Raw genomic sequence first — 21,952 nt, forward strand, 5'->3', positions numbered from 1 at the left:
GCATTTCCCATCAAATGCAATATACTTTTTTCTTCAACACTTTCGTTCCCGTTCGTAATTTAAAGACTACGTGCACTGAATCTTGAGAGAGTTTCTTTGTAAAAGTGATGAGATTTACTTACTTGGGTTTATAAGTACAGTTATACCGTTACTTTCGGTGTGGTCATCAGTTGTGCAAAACACTCTAAAAATGGAACAGGTACTAATGAGATCTGAAACCGGGCCCACTGTCATCATGAATAAGGACTCCGTGTGACAGGCTGTGGGCAGCAGGTGAATTTACACTGGAGGATGGGAGGGGGCAAGAATAGAACAGGTGTGGGTGTACAGGCGGCCACCGAACCGTGCGCGTCCGTGATGCCGTACGGTGGGGTATTTTCAGGAAGGTCAACAAACACGATAACCGTCCATGTATATATGTGAGGCGTTGCATGCGGCTGATATGAGGTTTGGTATTCCATGCAGCAGCCTCCCACGCGCCGCGACCGCCCACGCCAGGATCTGCGTCACGCTGCCGCGTGGGAGTGAGAGCGCAATGAATGTAGCAAGCGCGGAATATCCCAATTCTGGCAGTAGGGGAGAGAGCGGAAACCAACTAGTTTGAGAGTCCCTCTTTTTGACGCTAGTTCAAACTACGGAGAGTTAATTCAAAAACAGAAGTACGCGTCGGACGCTCAGCACGCATCCTCTCCCCGCCAGCAGGACGTCAGGTGAAGCGTCATCCGCTTGAAGCATCGGAACTTTTATAAACATACAAACAAGTGGGGATTTAGGAAGAAGCGCGTTTTGGAACAAATTAAGAGTGTTTGGGGAGAAAAAACAAAGACAAGAAAAGGTACGTGTCAGTAAGTTTATCAGTACGTTTCAGTCTCGCTTATAATTGCACGCGCGCGCTACTGTTAACGTGGGTCCGTGTGTTTTGTGCAACTTTCCTGCGTGTGCGCCAGTGTTTTTGGCTTCCATGCGCGCGCCGTGCAGACCGGACAGCAGTGCGCGAGATACCGAATGTGTGTATCGCCCCGTGGGCGTCTGTTCGTCGGCAGATGTGCGGACAGCATCCTATGCGTTTACTGACTTCCAAGTGTACTTTTCCTAATACTTTCCAGTGTTCTCAGTTGTGCAATAGCGTTTGAACGTCTGACAACGAGAAGATAAAAATAAGTTTTTGTCTAAGAATGAAAAACAGTTGTAAGAAAATAAGCTATTTAATTAAAAGTTTTCTTAAATAGCCAAGCACTTAAAGCATGGATAGCTATATAGATTATAATAGGCTACTCTTTCCGTCATTGTTGATTATTTATTCTCATTAGTAGACTTGGTGATGCCTCATTTCTGGGTTATTATTAGTAATATCTTACATGAGCTAATGTGGGAAATTTTATATTTCATTGTGTCTTCTACAGTATGTCTCGTGAAGATGACTCATTGTTTACCGCCTCACACCAGACCCTCCAATAGACCATCTCCGCAAGGTGGTGAACTTTGGTCATGCCTGCTTTTTTCCCACCAATATTTCCCCCGTCGTCTCTAACAGACGCTGTAATGAATCATATTTAGATTAAAGGTACTTACTGTCACCATAGGCTCAGTTGACATTGCAGGGTTTGGGGGGCTTTCAGGCTTCACGGTAGAGATCATCAAGGCTGAAATTGAATCAGTGGTCCTCATAATAAAACTGAAAAAATTACAAGACTTTGTAGCACGTGCTGTAACTAATGAGGGATACAATTTGTATTGATCCCATATTTGTCGTTAGTTATTTTACACCTTTTGTTGTGTAAATTATCACCTTCCTTTTCAATAAGGTGACAGTTATTACACCATTTAAAGCATCTTTAACCATACTTTATGCATACGTTTTTGTCTTGGTAAGCCTCCACTTAAAGATCTTATGAAATCAAGATAAGAGATTTGTGGCTATAGGCCTATGATATACTTTATGATATACTTATGATATACAAATTTTACATTTAGTAAATATACAACATTTATTTAAAATTTACAGTATGTATTTTCTGAGAAAACTGTTGTTGACTCGTGTATCGCTAAACAGATTTGAACCAATCAAATGATGCCTGGAAAGAATATATTAATTCCCCTAATACAATGTGCCCCATTGACTTTCCATTGTAGGAATAAAAATTACTATGGAGTGTGAATGGGACAAATTTTGACTCCTTTATTATTTGATGTTTCTTTCAGTTGTTTTTATTATTTGATGTTTCTTTCAGTTGTTTCCCATTCATTTATTTTCGAAGTATACGACTGAGGTCGTCTACACAAAAGAACACCTCTTTGATAGTTTTGTACTGCTATTTAGGGACGAATCTCAACGCGAATCCATTATTCATTTGGATTGATAAGAGGCCGCTGTTGGGTAACATGAACACATGCTGTGAGTGCTCTCAGCGTGTTGCATGAAGCCCTGGCCTCAGATCTTCAGCGTTACGAGCTGGCCGTGCTGGGGGAAAGAGAGTTTTGGATAAATTGCTGCCTAAGTGCCATTCATGCTGACACTGAATTGGTTTCAACAAGGCACCCTTCACTTGGGTCTAGGCCTCCGTCATCCATTAGAGTGGCAGAAACACTCGGGGCGTCCTCATTAGACTTCATACGCTCGCTCTTTAGTACTCGCGCTCGGCCTCGGCGGGTGAGTTCTTACTCACTTCTAGTGCACTAAAAGTCAGGATGACTTGGTAGCATGTGTTATTTCTTATTGACACTAAAATCAAATTAAGTGAGTCACAGCTTTGGCATTGTTTAAGCCTTGATCTTAAAGAATTGTTATTATTTGTTATGATATTAAGTGTTTATTTGTTTTGACAAAGGAGCCATTGTAACTGTAGAAAGTACACTGTAAAAAAAATCCCGTAAAAAAACAGATAAAGTACTGGCAGAAAATTACCAGTACATTTTCCTTTCTTTTACGGACATTTCCATTAATGCTAAAATGCAAATGAATGCAGTGCAAAATGTAAAATACAGGTAAAACAACTGTAAAAATGAACACGGAAAATTCCTTCATATTAATACAGTATATTGTGCCCTATTTTTACGGCTTTTTTTTAGTGTATAATTGTCGCATGAAGTTTAGTTGTAAAAGACATTGGGTTTTAAAAAATGTTCAAAAATCTTTCAAATCTCAAAATGAAGCTGTACATGATGTTAAACTGTACATTAAACATCAGACATGTTCTGCTTGGCTGTGGTTATGGTGTGCACAGCATTTCGCTTTTTAAATATGGACGCAGACGAGACAAATTACGGAACATGTTGTGTCGTGTCTGTTATAAGGCTGTATGGAATCATGCTGGAGGATGAAAAATGGAAACGTAAACCTATATGTCAAAGCAGATTTGTTTTGTGATCGTTGAAAGGAGGAACATACATATTTGAGAAGAAATGTGGTGTTGGGGATCATGAGTGTTTGAGGTATATTTTGTATGGGTATCCTTTAAAGTCATAGAAAACATACATGCAAAGTTTAATTCACAAATGCATGACCTTATTCACATTCACAAAATGCAATTCAGATTTTGTGAATGAGGTCGCATTTGTGAATCAAATTCTGCGAATATATCTGGAATGTTCTGACTTCTTAGATATCCATTGCTTTCCATTACAAGATGTGCTTTGCCGTGTCTTTTCCCAATCCCAGGAGTCACATCGTTTCCAAACTTTCACGGCTTGCACGTCGTTTCTAAAACACATCTCATCTCGGCCAACTCATAAATGGGCAAAGTGAGTTCGCTTACCGCATTAGTATGCATTACAGTGCCTCTGACAAAGTTTGCAGAGAGCATTATGTGCGCTTGTGTGTTTGCCATCATCGTACCATAATCCTTGGATCATTTTAAGGAAGAAGTGGGTGAGTTAAAGTGAAATGCAGAACTTTATCATTTTAGCATGCACACCTACTGGCCCACTCCCACACAAAACTCCATTACCCCACCTCCCTCCCCTGCAGTCAATCTCGCTTTCATTGCGGCTGCCGCGGATCCACATCCTGACAGCGGCAGCTGTAGAATCGGGATCCCGGCAGAAACAAATGAGGCCTGTGCCGAGAGAGCCCACCTACGCTCGCTGCAGAGGTGGACTGTGGCATGTGACACTCCCAGCAGCCCAGGAGCCTGACAGGCACGCTGTTATAATCTTGAATCCAGCCACACATTTCAGCCTCCCACCCCCCTCCGGGGCAGACAGTGTCATCTCTTTCTAACCCTTTTGAGTCTGGATTTCCAATGTATTTCCCTTTTTTGTCAGGTATGAGGTTGATTTTATAGGGATTTCTGGGTCAGTGTTCAGAAACGTTTTAGGGAAGTTTTATTACAAGCCGTATGTCTCACAACCTTTCTGTCACAAGTTTTGACAGGAGCAGCATTGTATTTTCATTCAGAGGGAGTGGAGGTGTAAGGATACGCTCAGTTCACGATTCAATACGATACACTATTTTACTATTGCATCATGATATTTTTTATGAATATTTTTTAAATACGAAACTGACACTTTTTTCTTCAAGGCATTTGTTATTTTGTTTAAGAATTGACAGCATTCAAGGTTTAATGAAACCATTTTTATGTAAACTAATAAAAACTGAATGGCTCTGTCACTGAAAAATAAAACAAAGTATATATATTTCATTTAAAAATATGTTGCTGTAGCGCTACGATACATATCTTAATGTTTTTGTATTGCGATACTTTGAGATATTCTTACACCCCTAATAGGGAGCTATTTTTTTCACGTTTAAGAGGCAGGACTGTAATGTTTTATAAATTAATGGCTGGTAACAGATCAGGTTGTATGAGAATACATGAGCTATGCAGATGGTCTTGAAATTTGGTGCAATGTGTTTAAAGTTAAAAAACAGATTATGAATGACAATAACAACTTAATTGCTCAAACTGGTCTATCTACTGCAGTAAAATTGACATATGACAGAGTTTATTTGCTTTTTACAATGGCAAACAATATTTCACAACATGCAAATATTGTAAATATAAAGATTTATGGGTATTAATCATATCATTAATATTTTTATATTATTCACATTTAAAGAATATATTTATATATTAAAGGGATATTTTCAACCCAGCGTTGGGCCGACCTAGTCGTTGTGTTAAATTAACCCTAGAAAATGTTTATATTTGACCAAACAATGGGTTAAAAACAACCCAGCGTGTCGGGTTGGGTTCATCCCTTTTTGACACAATTCTGGGTTCAAAATACCCAGCATTTTTTTCTTTACAAACAGTCCAATGCAATCGGGTAGTTGAGAAATAAACCGTGTCCTGTGGTGTGACAGCAACAATGAAAATACATCTCTCTTATGCTATTCTTTATTATTAATATCAATATTATTAATATAAAAAATGTGTTTTCTAAATGTTTATGGTCACACCATAGGACACATTTCCAGTTTGTTTGTCAGCTACCCAACCTCACTTGAGCCATTCTTAAATAATTGTGAACAAATGTGCTCATTCTGAAAAGCAACACTAATGTTGATGAACCAGATCGCTAGAGAATACTAGAATAAATAGTCAGCATTTTTCTTTGTGTTCATACAATCAATGTAAAAAAATTATGTTTAGCTCTATTATATTGATATAGACGGTTTCATCGGATAAACGCACCTGGCTCGAAGTTAATTTCTGGTTTGTGTTTGGTTATAATATAACAATTAATTTTAGATTTATATTGTTGTTTCATTGTAAATTAGTAGTATTAAATTAAATCTACTCAACCTTTATTTATTCTTTGCGGAGGTCTACATGAAGTTAAGTTTGGGCCACTTAATGTTTGTTTATGTTGTTGCCGCTGAAACAGTCTATTGTACAGTGAGGTCAGATATTGCAAAATATAATTTCTTTTCTATGTCTCTCTCCCTCAGGTATGGCAGCGACTTTACCAAGAACCCTTGGAGAGTTGCAGCTCTACCGCATTCTTCAGAGGGCCAACCTGCTGTGTTATTATGACGCTTTCATCCAGCAGGGCGGCGACGATGTTCAGCAGCTCTGCGAGGCCGGCGAGGACGAGTTTCTTGAGATCATGGCACTCGTGGGCATGGCCAGCAAGCCACTGCACGTCAGACGCCTACAGAAAGCTCTGCGTGACTGGGTCACAAACCCCGCCCTTTTCAATCAACCCCTTACCTCCCTACCCGTCTGCAGTATTCCTGTCTACAAGCTGCCCGAGGGGTCACCCACGCTGTTGCCCGGTAACGGAGCACGGGGTGAAACCCAAAGCGTCAAAGTGCCCAAGTGTTTGGCGGTTGCTTGCGTAGACCCCAGTAAAGGAGAAGCGGGCAACGGAAGCTCCTCAGCGACAGTTTCACCCCTTCAGAGCGGCAGCGAACCACGGTTTTGGGCCAGTCACGGCACAGAGAGCGAGCACAGTCTGTCACCGGCGGAACTGGGCTCCCCGTCTTCTCCACGGGATGGGCTAGAGGCGCTGGACGCGGCAGCGGTTCAGTCCGTGGCGGAGTGCGTGGAAAGAATCGCACAGACTTTGCCCAAGAGTGACCCGGGAGAGGTTAAAGAACTGTTGAAGGGGAATAAGAAGTTAGCCAAAATGATCAGCCATATCTTTGATATGAGTGAGGAAGATCCTCATAGAGAAGAGGAAATTCGCAAGTATAGCGCCATATATGGCAGATTCGACTCGAAAAGAAAAGATGGAAAGCATTTGACTCTGCACGAGGTATGACGTGCCCGTCATCACTTTGGGTGCTTTTGGTGTTTGAAAGAATAGTTCTCCTACAAAAATATTGTGTGATCTTGCTTGACATAATCATCATTTACTCACGCTATAACATATTTCTTCTGTGAAACACAAAATAAGCAACTTACATTTTACATAAAAGCTTCAGCCTCCATTCTTTATAATCAGTAAGTTCTTTAAAATTGTATCATTTCATGGTTCACAGAAGAAATAAAGTCATACAGGTTTGAAACAACATGAAGGTGAATGATAACAGAAAATTATATTTTGGATGAACTGTCTCTTTAAATGACACACTTCAAGGCAGGCAATTCGGATTGTTTTTTAGGGCTACACTGCAAAAAAATAAATTTCCTACTTAGTATTTTTTTCCGAGTACAAATATCTTAAAATTTCTAAATCAAGATACATTTACCTAAGATATTAACTTAATCTTAAACTTAATTAACTTATATTAATTAATATTCTTAAAGATATACAAACGTTTTTAAAGAAGTACTTATTAAAGTAAAACTTGAAGGGATGGTTCACCCAAAAATAAAAAATAATATAAATGTTCATTTTTGGGTGAATTATCCCTCTAACTTTAAAGTTTATTTTTCTTACCTCATTGGCAGATATTTTTGCTTGTTTCAGCCATAAACTTACATACAGTACAGTAAACCTAGACAAGAGTTAAATTAAGATACATTTTCTTCAGAACCAAAAGATATTAAGAATTTATTAGATATTTGTACTGCAAAACGAGACAAAAATACTAAGAAATTTGTTTTTGGAGACTCTTGTGATCATCGTCTGTAGGACTGATGCTGTTTTTTTGCACATAATGTCAGTATCTGTAAATCATTATTAATGGTCTGTACATTTCTACACAGCTGACAGTGAATGAGGCCGCAGCTCAGCTCTGTATGAAGGAGGTGGCGTTGCTGACTCGCAGGGATGAGCTTTTCGGACTGGCGCGTCAGGTCTCCCGAGAGGTCACCTATAAATACACCTACAGAACCAGCAAGTAGGAACTTTCTCATAAACACAACACTTTACTGTTTCTTGTAGTTTGTTCTTTATTTAAATAGATTTTAATTTGTTGCACTTTATACACCTCACATGGCACTCAGATTCATCAGTTGTGATGTTTAGCCTTTAAGCCGAGAAACGGATAGTGCTAATGCATCGAGAGCGGTCTGTGTCAAGCCGAGATATCAAATCAGCGTTTGTGTTGAAGTGGACTGAGGTGGAGGGCTGTGAACACTCCCACTCCTTTTGGACTCATAGTCTTATCAGGCACGCGAAAGGTGGCATCCAAAGAGACCATTCAGGTGTTTCTTGGATTACCAGCCTTGCGTGTCAGAGAATGGAAAATTCCATTTGGCGTTACATAAGTGCCGTCGCTCATTCAAACCTTTCAATCAAGATTGCATCACAGCGGTGGACTGCGTGTTGCGAAAGTTATCTAGGCCAGGTTTTCTTAAAGTGCGTCTTGCGTCATGATGAGATTTGCCGAGGGCATTCGTATAAGTATGTAGGTGAAAGGCTTGTGTAACATGTTGGCACATCAAAGTATTCTTTGGTTTTTTTTAATCACATTATTTGGGGGAAATTTATGTCTCATTTTTTTGGAAAAAAAAATGTCTTTGACACTCTTACTTAATGTATGACTGGATCAACTCAGTTCAATCCGCATCAAGGTTGTTTTAAAAACCTAAATGCCATGTTACCAATAATGAGAATAAATCGCTGCTGTCCTTCTGAAACCTCCCATCTCCATATTTCGTGATTCATCATTATTAGTCACAGGGTTTTTCAAATATCTTAAAAAATGAAAAGTATTAAACAGTGTTCTCAACTTTGACACAACAGTATTTATTCATATAAAAAGTACAGTGCTAGCACATCTGAGGTTTTGGAAGGACAGCGACGAAATATGACTTGGTTAACTCGTGATCATCAAAAAAAGATGTAATGTAAATCAGTATTGTGTTGGAAATGAAAGTTATGAATGAAACAGTATCTTTTAAAGACGTGATTGACACAAAAATAAAAACAAGTTCACATGTTTCATCTACTATGTTTTGTATCCCAGGGCTAAATCTTCCTACTCCTTTTCCACAGATCTCGATGTGGAGACCGAGACGAGACCTCACCCAAAAGAATCAAAACAGAAGTGAGTAAAGTGGCACTCTTATTTAGTCTCTGACAAAAAGTTCCACCTGAACCAAAGGCTCCGACTGAATTTCTCAAGTGGGTTTCTCACAATCGCGCGCCGAGTTGCAGCGCTGACACCAGCATGCAAGGAAACAGTGGGTAGGAGGCAAGATTGACACTGGGTGGGTCCAGTGGCTTTTGTTTGCATAGCTGCCTGTCTGCATGCTGAGCTGCGTGGGAGGCCTTTGCAGGAGCGTGTGGGGGAGCTCCATCAGGATTGCATGTCATGGTGTAGGGGAAAGGTCAAAGTTCAGCCTGCAGAAGTTACAAAGCGCTAATGTTCGCGAGCCCACTCCCTCGATCACACCTTAAATCCATATTTAGCCGGCCCACGGTTGTGATTTTTCCATATCAACGCTATACGTGGCGATCTTATTGATGTGCTGTTTGCTAAAGAGTCCTTTGTGCTCCGCTTTTGTATCTATGGCAGCTGTCCATTCAGGGCTCTCTCGTGACACATTTGATGAGCGTCCAGTCGATAGATCTTCTGGAAAGTTCTCACATCCCACGTCAATGCTATGGGCTGGGCCGGCGTCTCAGGAAGTGCAGGTGGTTAGCCAACTCAACCCTGCCTTGGATTCAGTCAACGTACAGGCACATGCACGTGACCGACTCGGAAAATCAGTGGTTATTACCCACACCGCCTCTAATGAGAAATGAGTATGTCTCGTACATCACTATCAGACTGTGGCAAGTTACTGAGTAGCTTTTTTTACCCCTAATTTGCATTGTTACTCACTTAATATTGCATTTTACGTTGTTTGATGTCATGGAGATGTGAATGAACAGCAGTGTTGGGGAGTCTCAAAACAGCTTTCCGACATCTACAACTTACTGATAAAGTACTTAGCATATATCTGAATAGTACACATATAGATATACACATATATCTTAAACATGTATGTTTGTGTATTCATATACTTATAAATATACACAGCACACACAAATAAACAAAAACATTGATTTTCAAAACGATAAATTGCGATTCACCGATTTGACAGCACTACTTAGCAGTTAACTTCATGTCGCATTTGCACGACAAAAATTGTGGTTTCATAATAGTGAAGTGAAAAGTAAGTAGCGTTACACCCAGCAAGTTAAAAAGCTACTTTGGTTCATGTTCATAAATCACAAAACGGTATAATGCAGCAAATTAGTGCTCTAACAGTTTCAAGGGTTTCACAGTTATTAGCAATGCCTTAAATAAAAAAAGAGCACTGTCCCTGTCTGGCCTCAACTCTGCCCACACCACACTCCCATCCACACCAGTAAGAATAAGCCTCCTGCCCACACGCACCCAGACAAGGTCCAAATGAGATCAGTTGCGCGCCTACTACCCGTATTCTTGATGTAGATGTGACATCATTGCGTGGGCGCGCTCGGAATCACCCACGCCCATGCATTTGCGCAGATACGGCGCAAAAAGTGAAAAAGGGCTGAGTCTGTAGGCACATGCGTCTACATGCAGGCAAACAGACGTACGCTCGCACCTTTGTCTCTGGGACCAGCCTCCGTGTCACGGAAGAGTAGAGTTCTGACTCTTAGGAGTGGCTCAGTGACTTCATTGTTGAGTGTAGGCAAACTTGCGTCAGAACTGTTATTAACAGTTACCTCTCCTCCTCAAATCCAACACCCAGCTAGCAGTGAAAAGAGTGGAATGTTGTTGTTTGCTGCCATGGTGATGCATGTAAACATTTGCGTTTTCTTAATGTAGCGATTTAGTTGTAACAGCGTACAAAATGTTCTGTTTGATAATCTGTGCGTTGAATACACCTCTCTTTATACAAACTCATCCCGAGGGGACTCTCAAGTGGACTGACATTTACTAGATATCATCTGACCTTTCTGCCTTTTCTTGTGGCTTCGTGCTTTGCTTGAGATTTGTTACATCTTATGGAATTTTTCAGGTTTTCTTCAAATGTCACCTTAACCTATTTGACCTCCCGCGTGAGGTGTTCATAAATACATTTAACTATTGCACATATGCTTTTTAATGGTAATGTGTGTAATTAATTTTTTTAGATCGTTAAAGACTTTTTACTAGGGCTACATGGGTGATAAAAATGTGAAGCTTATATTATGTATTATTGAGGTAATTCTGCTTAGGATATAAAATCACAAGATATTGTGAATATTGAATATTGTTGAAAATGAAGATTAACGTGCAAAAAATTACATAAGCAAGCAATTTAACTCCTTTACATAAAGGAGTAGCATTAACAAGTGTTCATGTATTATGTATTAATAGGTTGTTAGTCACTAAGTCTACAGTTTTAACTGTGTTTTTGCACTAAATATTTTTAATGTTTTATCCAAATTAAGTTGGGACAAAAGAGAAAATCACCTTTTTAATTATAGAAGAAAACCAAGTGATCACTGCAAAAAAATATGTTTCTTACTTTATTTTTGTTATTTGTTACAAATATCTTAAAATTCTTAAATCAAGATGCATTTATTTCTGAAGAAAACTTGCTTTCGATATTAAATCTTGTTTTCTTAAAAAAGTACAAAAATTAGAAAAAATATTTGGTAATTGGTTAAGTAAAATAAACTTGAATAAAGTGCATAATAAAGAGGCAAACTCATTTAAGTTTTTCTTAAACTTAATAAAATAAATTTTACTTGAACTTAATAAAATAAACTTTAGACTTTTAAACTTTATAATCTTCAGATTTAAATAAACGTAAACTTAAGTTTAAAGTTTACAGAATTAAGATGAAACTTAAATATGATTTATTAAAGATTATTTAAGATTATTTTTCCTCATTGGCAGAATTTTCTTTTTTTAACAATAAACTTACTTTTTTTTAAAGATTTTTTATATTTGTACTGGAAAACAAGACAAAAATGCTAAGTAAGATGTTTTTAAAGTGATCAGATATATATATATATATACTGTATATACTGTATATATATACTGTATATATATATACAGTATATATATATATATATATATATATATATTGTTTATCGTCATCAATTGGGAAAGTTAGTGGGAAATCTCATTTTCTGTATATTGGCAAGTACCAAGTATACTTTGTACTATCCCAATTTAATATGCAGAGAAAACCTTTATATAACTTTTAATGAAAGCCATTTATAGGTTATCTGCCCCATACATTGTGAACATTTCGGCTTTGTGGCACTAGCAAACCCTTGGGCTATCTGTTGAGTGTCCTGACTTACAGCCTAGGCTTTACCAGTGGAGAAAATGAACAGTATGCATCCTCCTTGAAACACTTATTTTCATGATTCCTCCTAGTAATACTAGCAAATGAGAAATGATACACCTTTAAATTGTCTAACCCCAAAACTTCTAACGAAAAGATAAAATGTAATAACTGGCGCTGTTGGTCTTCAGGAAGGATACTTTGACCTTCAAGAGGCCCTGCAGGCCATTCACATGCGCCAGGAGACCCTTAAGGAGCAGTTAGCCCACGCAAGATCTAAGGGAGAGGAGACGGTTGGGCGGAACATCCAGGTGACTGACTGCATTATGACAGTGTGTGTAGTGTGTTTATGTGTGTGTGGGAGAGGAATGCTCTCAGGCGCCTGGCTGACTCCATCTTCATGTCTTTCTACCACCACATGTCTCGCTCTGGTATCTGATCGTGCTAGTTTTCAGGTCAAAGCTGCATTTCACCTGCTCTCTTCCCCCATTTTACGTGACCTACTTTTGGTCAACTGGTCAAATGTGTGCTTCGTCCCGAGTGGAATCTTACTGTTGTTCTCCTATAGGAAAAAAAGGAGATCTCGCACGAGGTTTTTAATATCTTCAATGCTCAAATTTGCTTGGGAACAGTAATCTGTTTTGACTTGTAATTCAAAATATGAACTTTTCTTTGACCATATTATGTGAACTATACAACTCTTTCATTAATTGTATAGCTGTACAGTCAGTCATAAGGTTTCTTGGATTATTCTGGTACAGTTCTAAAGGAGCTGAAAGAGTTCGCTTTTAAAGGCTGTCAATCCAGCTGGCATTTCAATCACTGTCCTGTCAATATGAAGACAAAGAATCGTAAAAATGTTAAGGGTCTCTTCACAGTGTTGGTTCATCATGACAGTAGTCTATGTTAATACTGCGTACCTGTGTTGTATTGTGACATTTCGGAATGCGACGACGTGCGAGCATTTCTTTATTTCTCCTATTGAAATTGAATAGAAACATCTAAGACATATTTGATATGTAAAGAAACCCAACTAAAAACTTAGTTATGTCAGTCTGTTTTTCTTTCTTTCTTTCTTTCTTTCTTTCTCTGATCGTCTTTTCAATAGATTCAGACTGACGCTGTCTCAGAAACATCAGTTAATTGCGACGCTTTCGTGTTCTATTATTTAAAGAAGAAACGTGTCCTTTTGTAACCGTGAAAGCCATTTTGTGTAAAAAAAAAAACGAGAAGAGATGTTATTGGCAACAATCAAGCTCAATGCTTTGTGTAGTTTTTAATAATAAGCTTCATTTATACATTTCAAAGGGATAGTTCACCCGAAAATGAAAATAATGTCATCATTTACTCACCCTTTTATTTTGAAGAATGTTGTTAACTGGCACCCATTCACTTGCATTGGTTTTGTGTCCATACAATAAGTGAATGGGTGTCGGCGCTGTTCGGTAACAACATTCTTCAAAATATCTTCTTTTGTGTTCTGAGGTAAAAAGAAAGTCATACCGGTTCGAAATGACAATAGAAATGAAATTTTCATTTCTGAGTGAACTATCCCTTTAATAATAAAAACCTTTATAGTATTTGTAAATCCCAATACACGTTCAAATATGAATAAAGAGCAAGTTAACTATTGTCTGATATTTGGATAGAAGGCGCAGGGCTTTGTTTACAGTTAGTTTTGCATCACTCGGTTGCGTTGTGTTTGTGAATGGTGAATATTGGAAATCATTTCTGTCACACCTTACGTAGAGTATGACTCTCAGTCTCCACACATCCATTTGCTTGACTCCCTGCTGTTTGTACATATTATAGGTTCAGCTGGAGCGACTGCTGGCCAAGCAGATGGAGATCCTGCATGACGCCGCGGCACAGGACCGACTACAGGCTCTCGAGTGGAGGGTTCCACCAGGACCCTACAAACACAGCGGAGAGAGACAGAACAGCAATGGCATCGCCACCGACAAAAGTGCAGAACAGGGTGAGTTTGCGCTTTAGAGAATTGGCTGTGTTTGTTTTTTTGTCATGAAGAAGATGCTTTTTATAGTACTTTAATTCAAGTCTATTATGGAAAGAAACCATGCTAAATAAGGGATAATGCACAGGCAGCCGGTAGTTATCGCAGAAGTAAGCCCTGACATTGTGATCTTGTATCACACTGGAGGGGCTTATTTCGCGATAACAGCCGGCTGCCTGTGCATTATCCCGCTTATTACACGGCTACTTGCCACAGGAGAAAAAAACTGGACATGAAATGTGATTTAGAAATATTTTATTAGCTCATTTTTAATTCCGCGAGGAAAAGCCGTTTACTTTAAACGAGGTTCAGTTGTCACAAACAGGCATTTTGGTTTAATCATTTGTAAACATAATGTTATTAAAATATATATTTACGTTTCATTTGTCAAAAAAACCTGGCAAAATGATTTGCTGCATCCGGGTTACAGTGTGTTATTAGTGAGATATACAAGAGGTTGTTAGGAATAACGAACCTGCAAATGTCGCGACTGGCCAATCAGAATCAAGCATTCCAACGAGCCCTGTAATAAATGTGAATAACAACAAAATGCAACTAACCGTATCTTTGTGCACAGTGTGGTGTAGCATAAAAAGCAAAATAAAGGCTTATTGACTTTTAAAACAAAGAAAAATATTCCCATATGTCTTTCTTTGTTACTTTTGTACCATAAATGATTTGGTGCTGTGTTGGGTTGACGTCCAATATATAAAACCTGGGTCCTAAGGCAAAACCAGTTTAGAAGCACTGATTGAATTCACACAATGAAGAACAGATTCAGAGCAAGAAATTCACTTTCCCTGACAAAAGAAACAATACATAAAACCTGCTACTGTTATTTACACTTGATTGACCTTCCAGTTATTTTTATACGCGTTGAACAGTTTGAAAAGCGGCCAAGCGTTTCATTTGCCGTTTCTCAGATAATTCACTAGCTTGCATCACCTGTTCCAGACTGCTTTTTTCTCGTTTCTCGTTGCCACTTTCATTTCAGGGGCTCATCTGGCAGCTGCAGGCGGAGGCGGGGTGGTGGGTGTCAGGAAGGGGAGGGGGGAGATGGGTGGAAATATGAACAGAGCTTTGCGTTTTCAGCTAATCTTGATGCTGCCTGACTGTGGTTCCTTTTGACCCTTGCGGTGGAAGGTCCATGAGAATAATTACTGCATGGACATCTGAGCGCTGATTATCTGCATCACAGCACAGGGGTAGTGGTCGACCGATATGGGTTTTATAGTGGCCGATACTGATATCTGGGGTGCGCAAAAGCAGATGTAACGCTGATTTGTATAATAGTATATATAGGGTGATGCCACTGCAAAAATATGCTGATGTAGCTTTAATATATTATACATTATAAGCAAGAAAATTAACTATTCAAATGATGAATTATGAAATTTACAAGGTTCACTCGCAAAAAAAGAGTGAATTTTAAAATGTGAATTTTAACACATGTGAGGGACAACACAAGGTTAAGTTAAAAGACACAAAATGTGTTGTCCTTACAGAAATGGGTAAAGTAGGGTTGGGTATCGTTTGAATTTAGCGATTCCGATTCTGCTTATCAATTTCAATTTTTATCGATTCTCATAAAGTGTACATTTATGTTTGCTTATATGAGCTATTTTTGTTTTTACCTTAGCTTTAATTAACGTTTCGTTAATATTTTCAATTGCCTTTTATTTTTATATTGTTTATTTTTTTGAGCAATATTGTTATGCGCTTTTGTCATTTTAATTCATTATTTTTTAAGTAAAAAAATATTATATATATATTATAATATATTATTAAAAATAATATATTATTATAATATTGTATTATTTAAGTTAAATAATTAGGGCTGTCAAACGATTAATCGCGATTAATCGTATCCAGAGTAAAAGCTGGTGTTTACATGATAAATGTCTGTGTATGCTGTGCGCATATTCATTTTGTATTTATAAACACATACATGTATCAATATTTAGGAAATATTTAGTTGTATTTATTTATATTTGCCAGTAATTGAAATGATATATAAACGTTTATTAATTTTCATATTTTACATTTTGTTAAATATATGCATGTATGTGTTTGTGTTTATAAATACAAAATTAATTTGCGCAGTACACAGACATATATTATGTAAAAACAAACTTTTATTCTGGATGCGATTAATCGTGATTAATCGTTTGACAGCCCTATAAATAATATTTCAGCTGATATTTTATTTGATTTCAAGTTTTTATAGTTTCGTTTTTTTGTGGTGCTATTAGCCAATCATTGTTTTTAAGACATTATTATCGTTGGAGCTCAGGGGTACCTATGGGCAAATATGGCAAAGTCTTTATCGTGTATGTCCAAAGGAGTGTACACCAACTCAGCAACTAGGAAATGGGACTAATAATGGATAGCTTTCTCTGAGTATTATGACTCTGTTTGGAAAAATTGCATAATCAGCCTTTATTTCTGTTTCAGTTTAATGTGACATTTTGCTCCGTATTTATGATAATTATTTGTCGTCCTGATTTACGGTTTCACACTGTGCTAACAGAGTTCTCCCCCCCTCCCCAGCTCTGAGAATCACTTCTTCATGAACTCTATGAGTACATGATCTCTCTCAGCTCCCTAATATCCCATGTGTTCTCAAAACTCCAGAGTGGGCGTATAGGATCTTCAGAGAAAGAACGAGAGAGAGAGAGAGAGAGAGAGGCACTATTAAAAAAAGGGAGAATTAGATGAGAACTAAATCCATCCCTCTCGGGCTCTGACTGTCCCTCTGCAGTTGGGTTTTACCTACATTAATAAAGCCTGTTGGTTATGAAAATCCTTTTTTAGATAAAATAAATAATGCTGTCTGCCAGTTAAATGATTTTGTCATTCAGAACCTATATATGACTCTTTGTTCTGTGGAACACCAAAGAAGATATTCTGAGAAATGTCTCAGTGATTTTGTGTTCAACAACGCAAGTCAATGGAGCTAACATTGTTTGATTAGCAAAATTATTTGAAATATCTTCTCTTGTATTGTCCAGAAGAAAGAAAGTCATACAGGTGTGACACGTGGGTAGGGTAATTATAAAAGCATTTTTATTTTTGGGTGAACTGTCCCTTTAAGTACCCTCAAATGCGGAATGTACTTTCAAACTTGAACTGTGTTAATGGTCAGACAATTTCTCATAACAGAAATGCAAATGAGTGGTCATGCTTTTGTTAAACTGTTTTTACCAAAATATTAGCAAATTTGCATAATAAACCAACAGCCCCGGTAAAAACCAAAGCCATGACTCAGTGCTGAGCTCTACAGGTACTGTCAATAGACACAACTGAGATCATTCAGCCAGAGAGAGAAAAGGTTAATGTGCTGTGTGAAGGAAGTGGGCAACAAATGTAAAGGTGTTTTGGGCTGAATGCAACCTGCCGTCAACGGGCCTCTAGCTGCATCCTTTGTCCTCGGGCTGTTGTGGCGTGTGCATTGGCTGGCTGTAGTCGAAGAAAAGGTGCATTCGTATCAAATGAAGATCAGTTGCACGAGCGAGTGAGAGCATTGTGCTGAGTGTTTCTGGTAGGCGGGATGCTTGTCTAGCATTAGCTTATAACGCAGGGCCTGGTAATGGACATAATGATCATGAATGCACTCGTGAGGTGAACAGAGATGTAAGCGGGAGTTAAAATGACAGGTTTGGTTTATCGTCTGCCGTGTGCTCTGACACTGTGTGGATGTGTGTGTTTCCAAAGGAGAGCGGCCGCTGAATCTGAGGGTGACCGGTCAGAGGAAAAGTGCAAATGAAGGAGAGACGCCTCTTGGAAGGCAGCTGGCCAATGAGTTGAAGAGGCATCACCAAGCTAATACAGAGGGCAAGACATCAGGGGCCACAGGTGTGTATGGAAATATATAATCTCTCTCTCTCTCTGTTCCAAAATCAAGGCAGCATAGGCATGTCCTTAATCCAAAAATTAGACATGCATTCTTTAAAGAGAAGGCATTCACATAATGCTTTGTTACAAGCTCAGATTTTTTGTAAAACGCATTTTACAAGGTGACTAATTTGTATTAGTTTGTAAAATGTGAATTGTGAAAATTATTTGAATATTTTTAGATTAAGTTAGAATGTTAACAAAATTAGAATATTATTAAAAAAAAACATTTATTTCATTTTATTGAATTTGTAATTTCTTTATTTATAATTTGTATACATTTCCAAGATGTGAATTGTACAACAAAATATTAGAATATTATTGGAAATTTTTGAATATTAGAAAGATATTCTAGAAAAAATAGAGAACATATTAAAATATTATTAGAAAAGTTTGAATATAAAAAAATGTAACGAAGCCACACCCACATTTTATTTTATTTCTATTTTAATTTATTTATTGTAATTTGTATGAATTTGTGAGATGTAAATCGTCCAAAATTATTATAATATTATTAGAACAAGTTAGAATATATTAGAAAAAACAGTAATGAAGCCCCACCCACATTTTATTTGTATTTTATCGTATTTGTGATTTATTTATTTATAATTTGTATAAATTTGTAAGATTACAAAAATGTTACAATATTATTAGAGGATTTAGAATATTAGAAAAAATGGAATATTAAAAAAACAGTAAAGAAGCCCAACCCACATTTTATTTAATTGTATATGTAATTTATTTATTTATAATTTCATTTGTATGATTTTGTAAGATGTGAATCGTACAAAAATATTATTATTAGAACAATATATTCGGAAAAAAAAACAGTAATGAAGCCCCACCCACATTTTTTAAATTTCATTTACATTTAGTCATTTAGCAGACGCTTTTATCCAAAGCGATCATTTATTTATTTATAATGATTTTTCAGGGGCTTTTATGCCTTTAAAGGAAAGCTCAGTAGAGAGGTGGCAGGAAAGCATTGGGGTGGAGATGGGGGAGCAGGTTCAGCAAAGGACCATCAAGACGTGAATCGAACTCTGGTCGCCGTGAGTGTACTGCCGCTATGTCGGCACATTAACCACAGGGCTATCGGCACCGACTATTTATTTATTTTATTTTACACATTTAAACACCCTAAATCATAAACATAACAGTGCTTCATCATGACTATATGATCATGGCATATAATCATATATTTGTCATTGTCATTTTACTAACAAATGGTTTCAGTAATCCTGCTTTTAACATTGCGTTTACTCTTTTTCCAGAAAACGGAGATGCTTCGTCGCGTGCCCTCAACCTCTCCGAGAAGAAGGTCATCAAATCAGAACCCGAGGATTCCAGATAGCAGCCCTGAATTCTTTCCTTTCGAACCTGTACACATCTGTCAGTGAATACTAACCAAGCACAACTACAGTAGAGCCTTAACAACCAATGTTGCCTCAAAATAGAGTTTATTTTCGTTTCTCACCTTTTTTGTTTTTGCCAAAGCACCTAGAGCCCTTATTTGCATTCTCCTGGTTAGATTCACACTGTTTGTGCTGTCACTGACTCGTTTCATTCGCTTTGTCGCTCACTAGCTCTCCATACTTGTTTTTCTCCTCATGTTCTTTCTCTCTGTGTAAAATCCGCTATTTGTACATACATAGAAAATGTCTGTTTGAAAACAATGTTATTTAAATACAGTATGTGTTGTATGTATATATGAATGCATGAAAAAATGGGAGTTTCTCCGAAACGGGAGGGACATGTCTTATACGATTTTCAGTACGCAGCTGTTAGTTGTCACCTATTTAAGTGAGCCTTGAATAGAGTTTCTCTTTAAGCACCTGTGAAATCATTCGGTGTCATTTCTGTAAAAGAAATGATGCCCACTTGTTAAAAAAATTACGTCACAGCTGTGGCGCTAGTTGCATGTGTTGTTTGTGGAAAGGATTTCAATTTACAAAGCATTTGTTTGGACAAACATGCTGTGCAAGATGAGTCATCAATATTTCCAGAAATGGAAAGACTGTAAATTATGATTTCATAGGGTTTTCTAGAGACCTCCATCAGTGTTTCTGATAGCAATGCTAATGAATCTGAATTTAAAGTCTACTATGGTGCTATGTTTGAAATGATTTACGTGCAGAGGGAATCTGTGGTACACATTGCTATTTAAACACTGAAATCTTCGAACCAGACAATTGGTTTCCTTGTTATCTTGAATGAATCGTATTGCTTGATTTCTTCAGATTAAGATACTAAGCACAAATTGTATATTTCATCATACTACCAACAAAATGCTAACACAGAAAAGCATGTCTGTGAAATTCTCCTCCTGGAAAAATAGTACTGTAAATAGTTCAAACACATTAGCAAATGGCTGGATGTTAAAACAAGCGTCCAGTCTTTATGGTAATCACATAATCAATGTATTGTATTTCTGAATATATAGTAGTAGAGCAATACCGGGTAGCTGTTGTCACTTAACTCAGTGAAAGTGTCTAATTGTCCCAGTCTGAAAGGACCTTCTCTGTACAGTATTTCTACTCTGTGTATTAGTGTAAACATAGTCTTAGATTCAACTAAACGTGCAAATGTATGTGAAACTGATATGCACTAGTGTTATTCTAAAGGCATTTTTAGAATTTGAATCCTATTGCTCAACATTTCTCGTGTTTTTCAATGGTGATACATGTTTTTATTTTATTTTTTGTAGGACTCGTGTACCTTATATCTGCCTATCATTGGTTTGGCCTTGAGTGAGTTACACTCTGTAGTTTCCGAGTACCACGTAAGGTGAAGTAGGCACAAGTTAATCAGGTTTTCCACAGTTGTGTGTTTGTAACGTACCGGTCAAGCTGTTATCTATTCTGTATTTGTGTCGACGACAAATACCTCTCTCTGTCGGTACACGAGACCAATTTTAACATCCTGATCATACACTTCAGTATTTTGAGGGAGCACGTGGAGACGTCGTGTGCGCTTTTATTTTTTTAGAGTTGCTTTCAGAGACTAAAGAGATCTTAAGTATGCAAAACCTTTCTTGATTTAAGTGCCATTTTAGATGTTTTTGACAAGTGTGGTGGTAATCTGTTTCCGAAGATTACGAGACGTTGCGTATGACAGTGAGCGTTCTAATGGTGGATTATCAAATATCTAACGATTGTGTGAACATTTATCTGCATTTTCAACTTTTTGCCTTAGTTCGAAGCATTCCACATTAAGGTATTTTGTTAACTGAGTGCTGTTTTTGCAGTGCTGGTACTTTATTTTGAATGAGTGTTTTTTGAATGGTACGGACAGTGAGATTTGGAAGCTGTATGAACATTAAGACTTGGCAATATGAAGCTCTATAAGTAGACCGGATCAAAATTTGATGTTGGCAAAACATAGAAGTGCAAAGTTTGACAATGAAAAAAGCTCATCTGATTGGACCTCACTGATACACAGTTACCAATGACCTATATAGCAAGACATATCTAGACGCCTACCTTTGTTCCTTGCTTGTTACTGTCTCGAACCACTTACAGAAATGATCTGTTTTCTCTCATCTTTGTAATTGCTTTGTATAATAGACTTATGCATTTTGGACTGTGGGATAAAGCTGTTGTCAGTAGAACTTGTTCTCATCACCTTTGAGTAGAGGGTACATTAGGATATCTATACAGTAGTCCTGCACATATTGTTTTGTAAACACTAATATATTTAATTTGTTATACAGCACATGAACATTAAACTCTATTTTTTTGAGATCTGATTGTGAAGTGTTTTTCATTCTCATTTTTAAGTCTCTTTCACCCAATTTCGGAAAACTCATGTCTGGTTTCTGTGGGCAGAAATTGTTTTTTGACATGTTTAAGGGATAGTTCACCCAAAAATGAAAAATCGTTTATTAACCCTCGTGTCATTCCAAACCTGTACGACTTTCATTGTTTTGCAGAACACAAAAGATATTTTG

At 37.6% G+C, this 21,952-nt stretch overlaps 1 protein-coding gene across 2 annotated transcripts; it reads left to right on the plus strand.

The window, feature by feature from the left end:
* The first annotated feature begins 395 nt into the window (after positions 1–395).
* Positions 396–21,744, plus strand: nab1b (NGFI-A binding protein 1b (EGR1 binding protein 1)). 2 transcript variants are annotated; one of them, XM_057336389.1, is made up of 9 exons: positions 396–835; positions 5,894–6,702; positions 7,599–7,732; positions 8,833–8,884; positions 12,287–12,406; positions 13,908–14,073; positions 17,824–17,964; positions 18,938–19,055; positions 19,278–21,744. In XM_057336389.1, the coding sequence occupies exons 2-8, from the start codon at positions 5,896–5,898 to the stop codon at positions 19,036–19,038; spliced, it is 1,521 nt and encodes a 506-aa protein (XP_057192372.1). In that variant the 5' UTR covers positions 396–835; positions 5,894–5,895; the 3' UTR covers positions 19,039–19,055; positions 19,278–21,744. The 2 variants fall into 2 exon arrangements, with proteins under 2 accessions (XP_057192372.1, XP_057192374.1); XM_057336391.1 differs by lacking the exon at positions 18,938–19,055 and having other exon boundaries at positions 409–835.
* Positions 21,745–21,952: the final 208 nt, after the last annotated feature.

This window comes from Triplophysa rosa, linkage group LG6 (genome assembly GCF_024868665.1).
Source record: "Triplophysa rosa linkage group LG6, Trosa_1v2, whole genome shotgun sequence".
NCBI lineage: Eukaryota > Metazoa > Chordata > Actinopteri > Cypriniformes > Nemacheilidae > Triplophysa > Triplophysa rosa.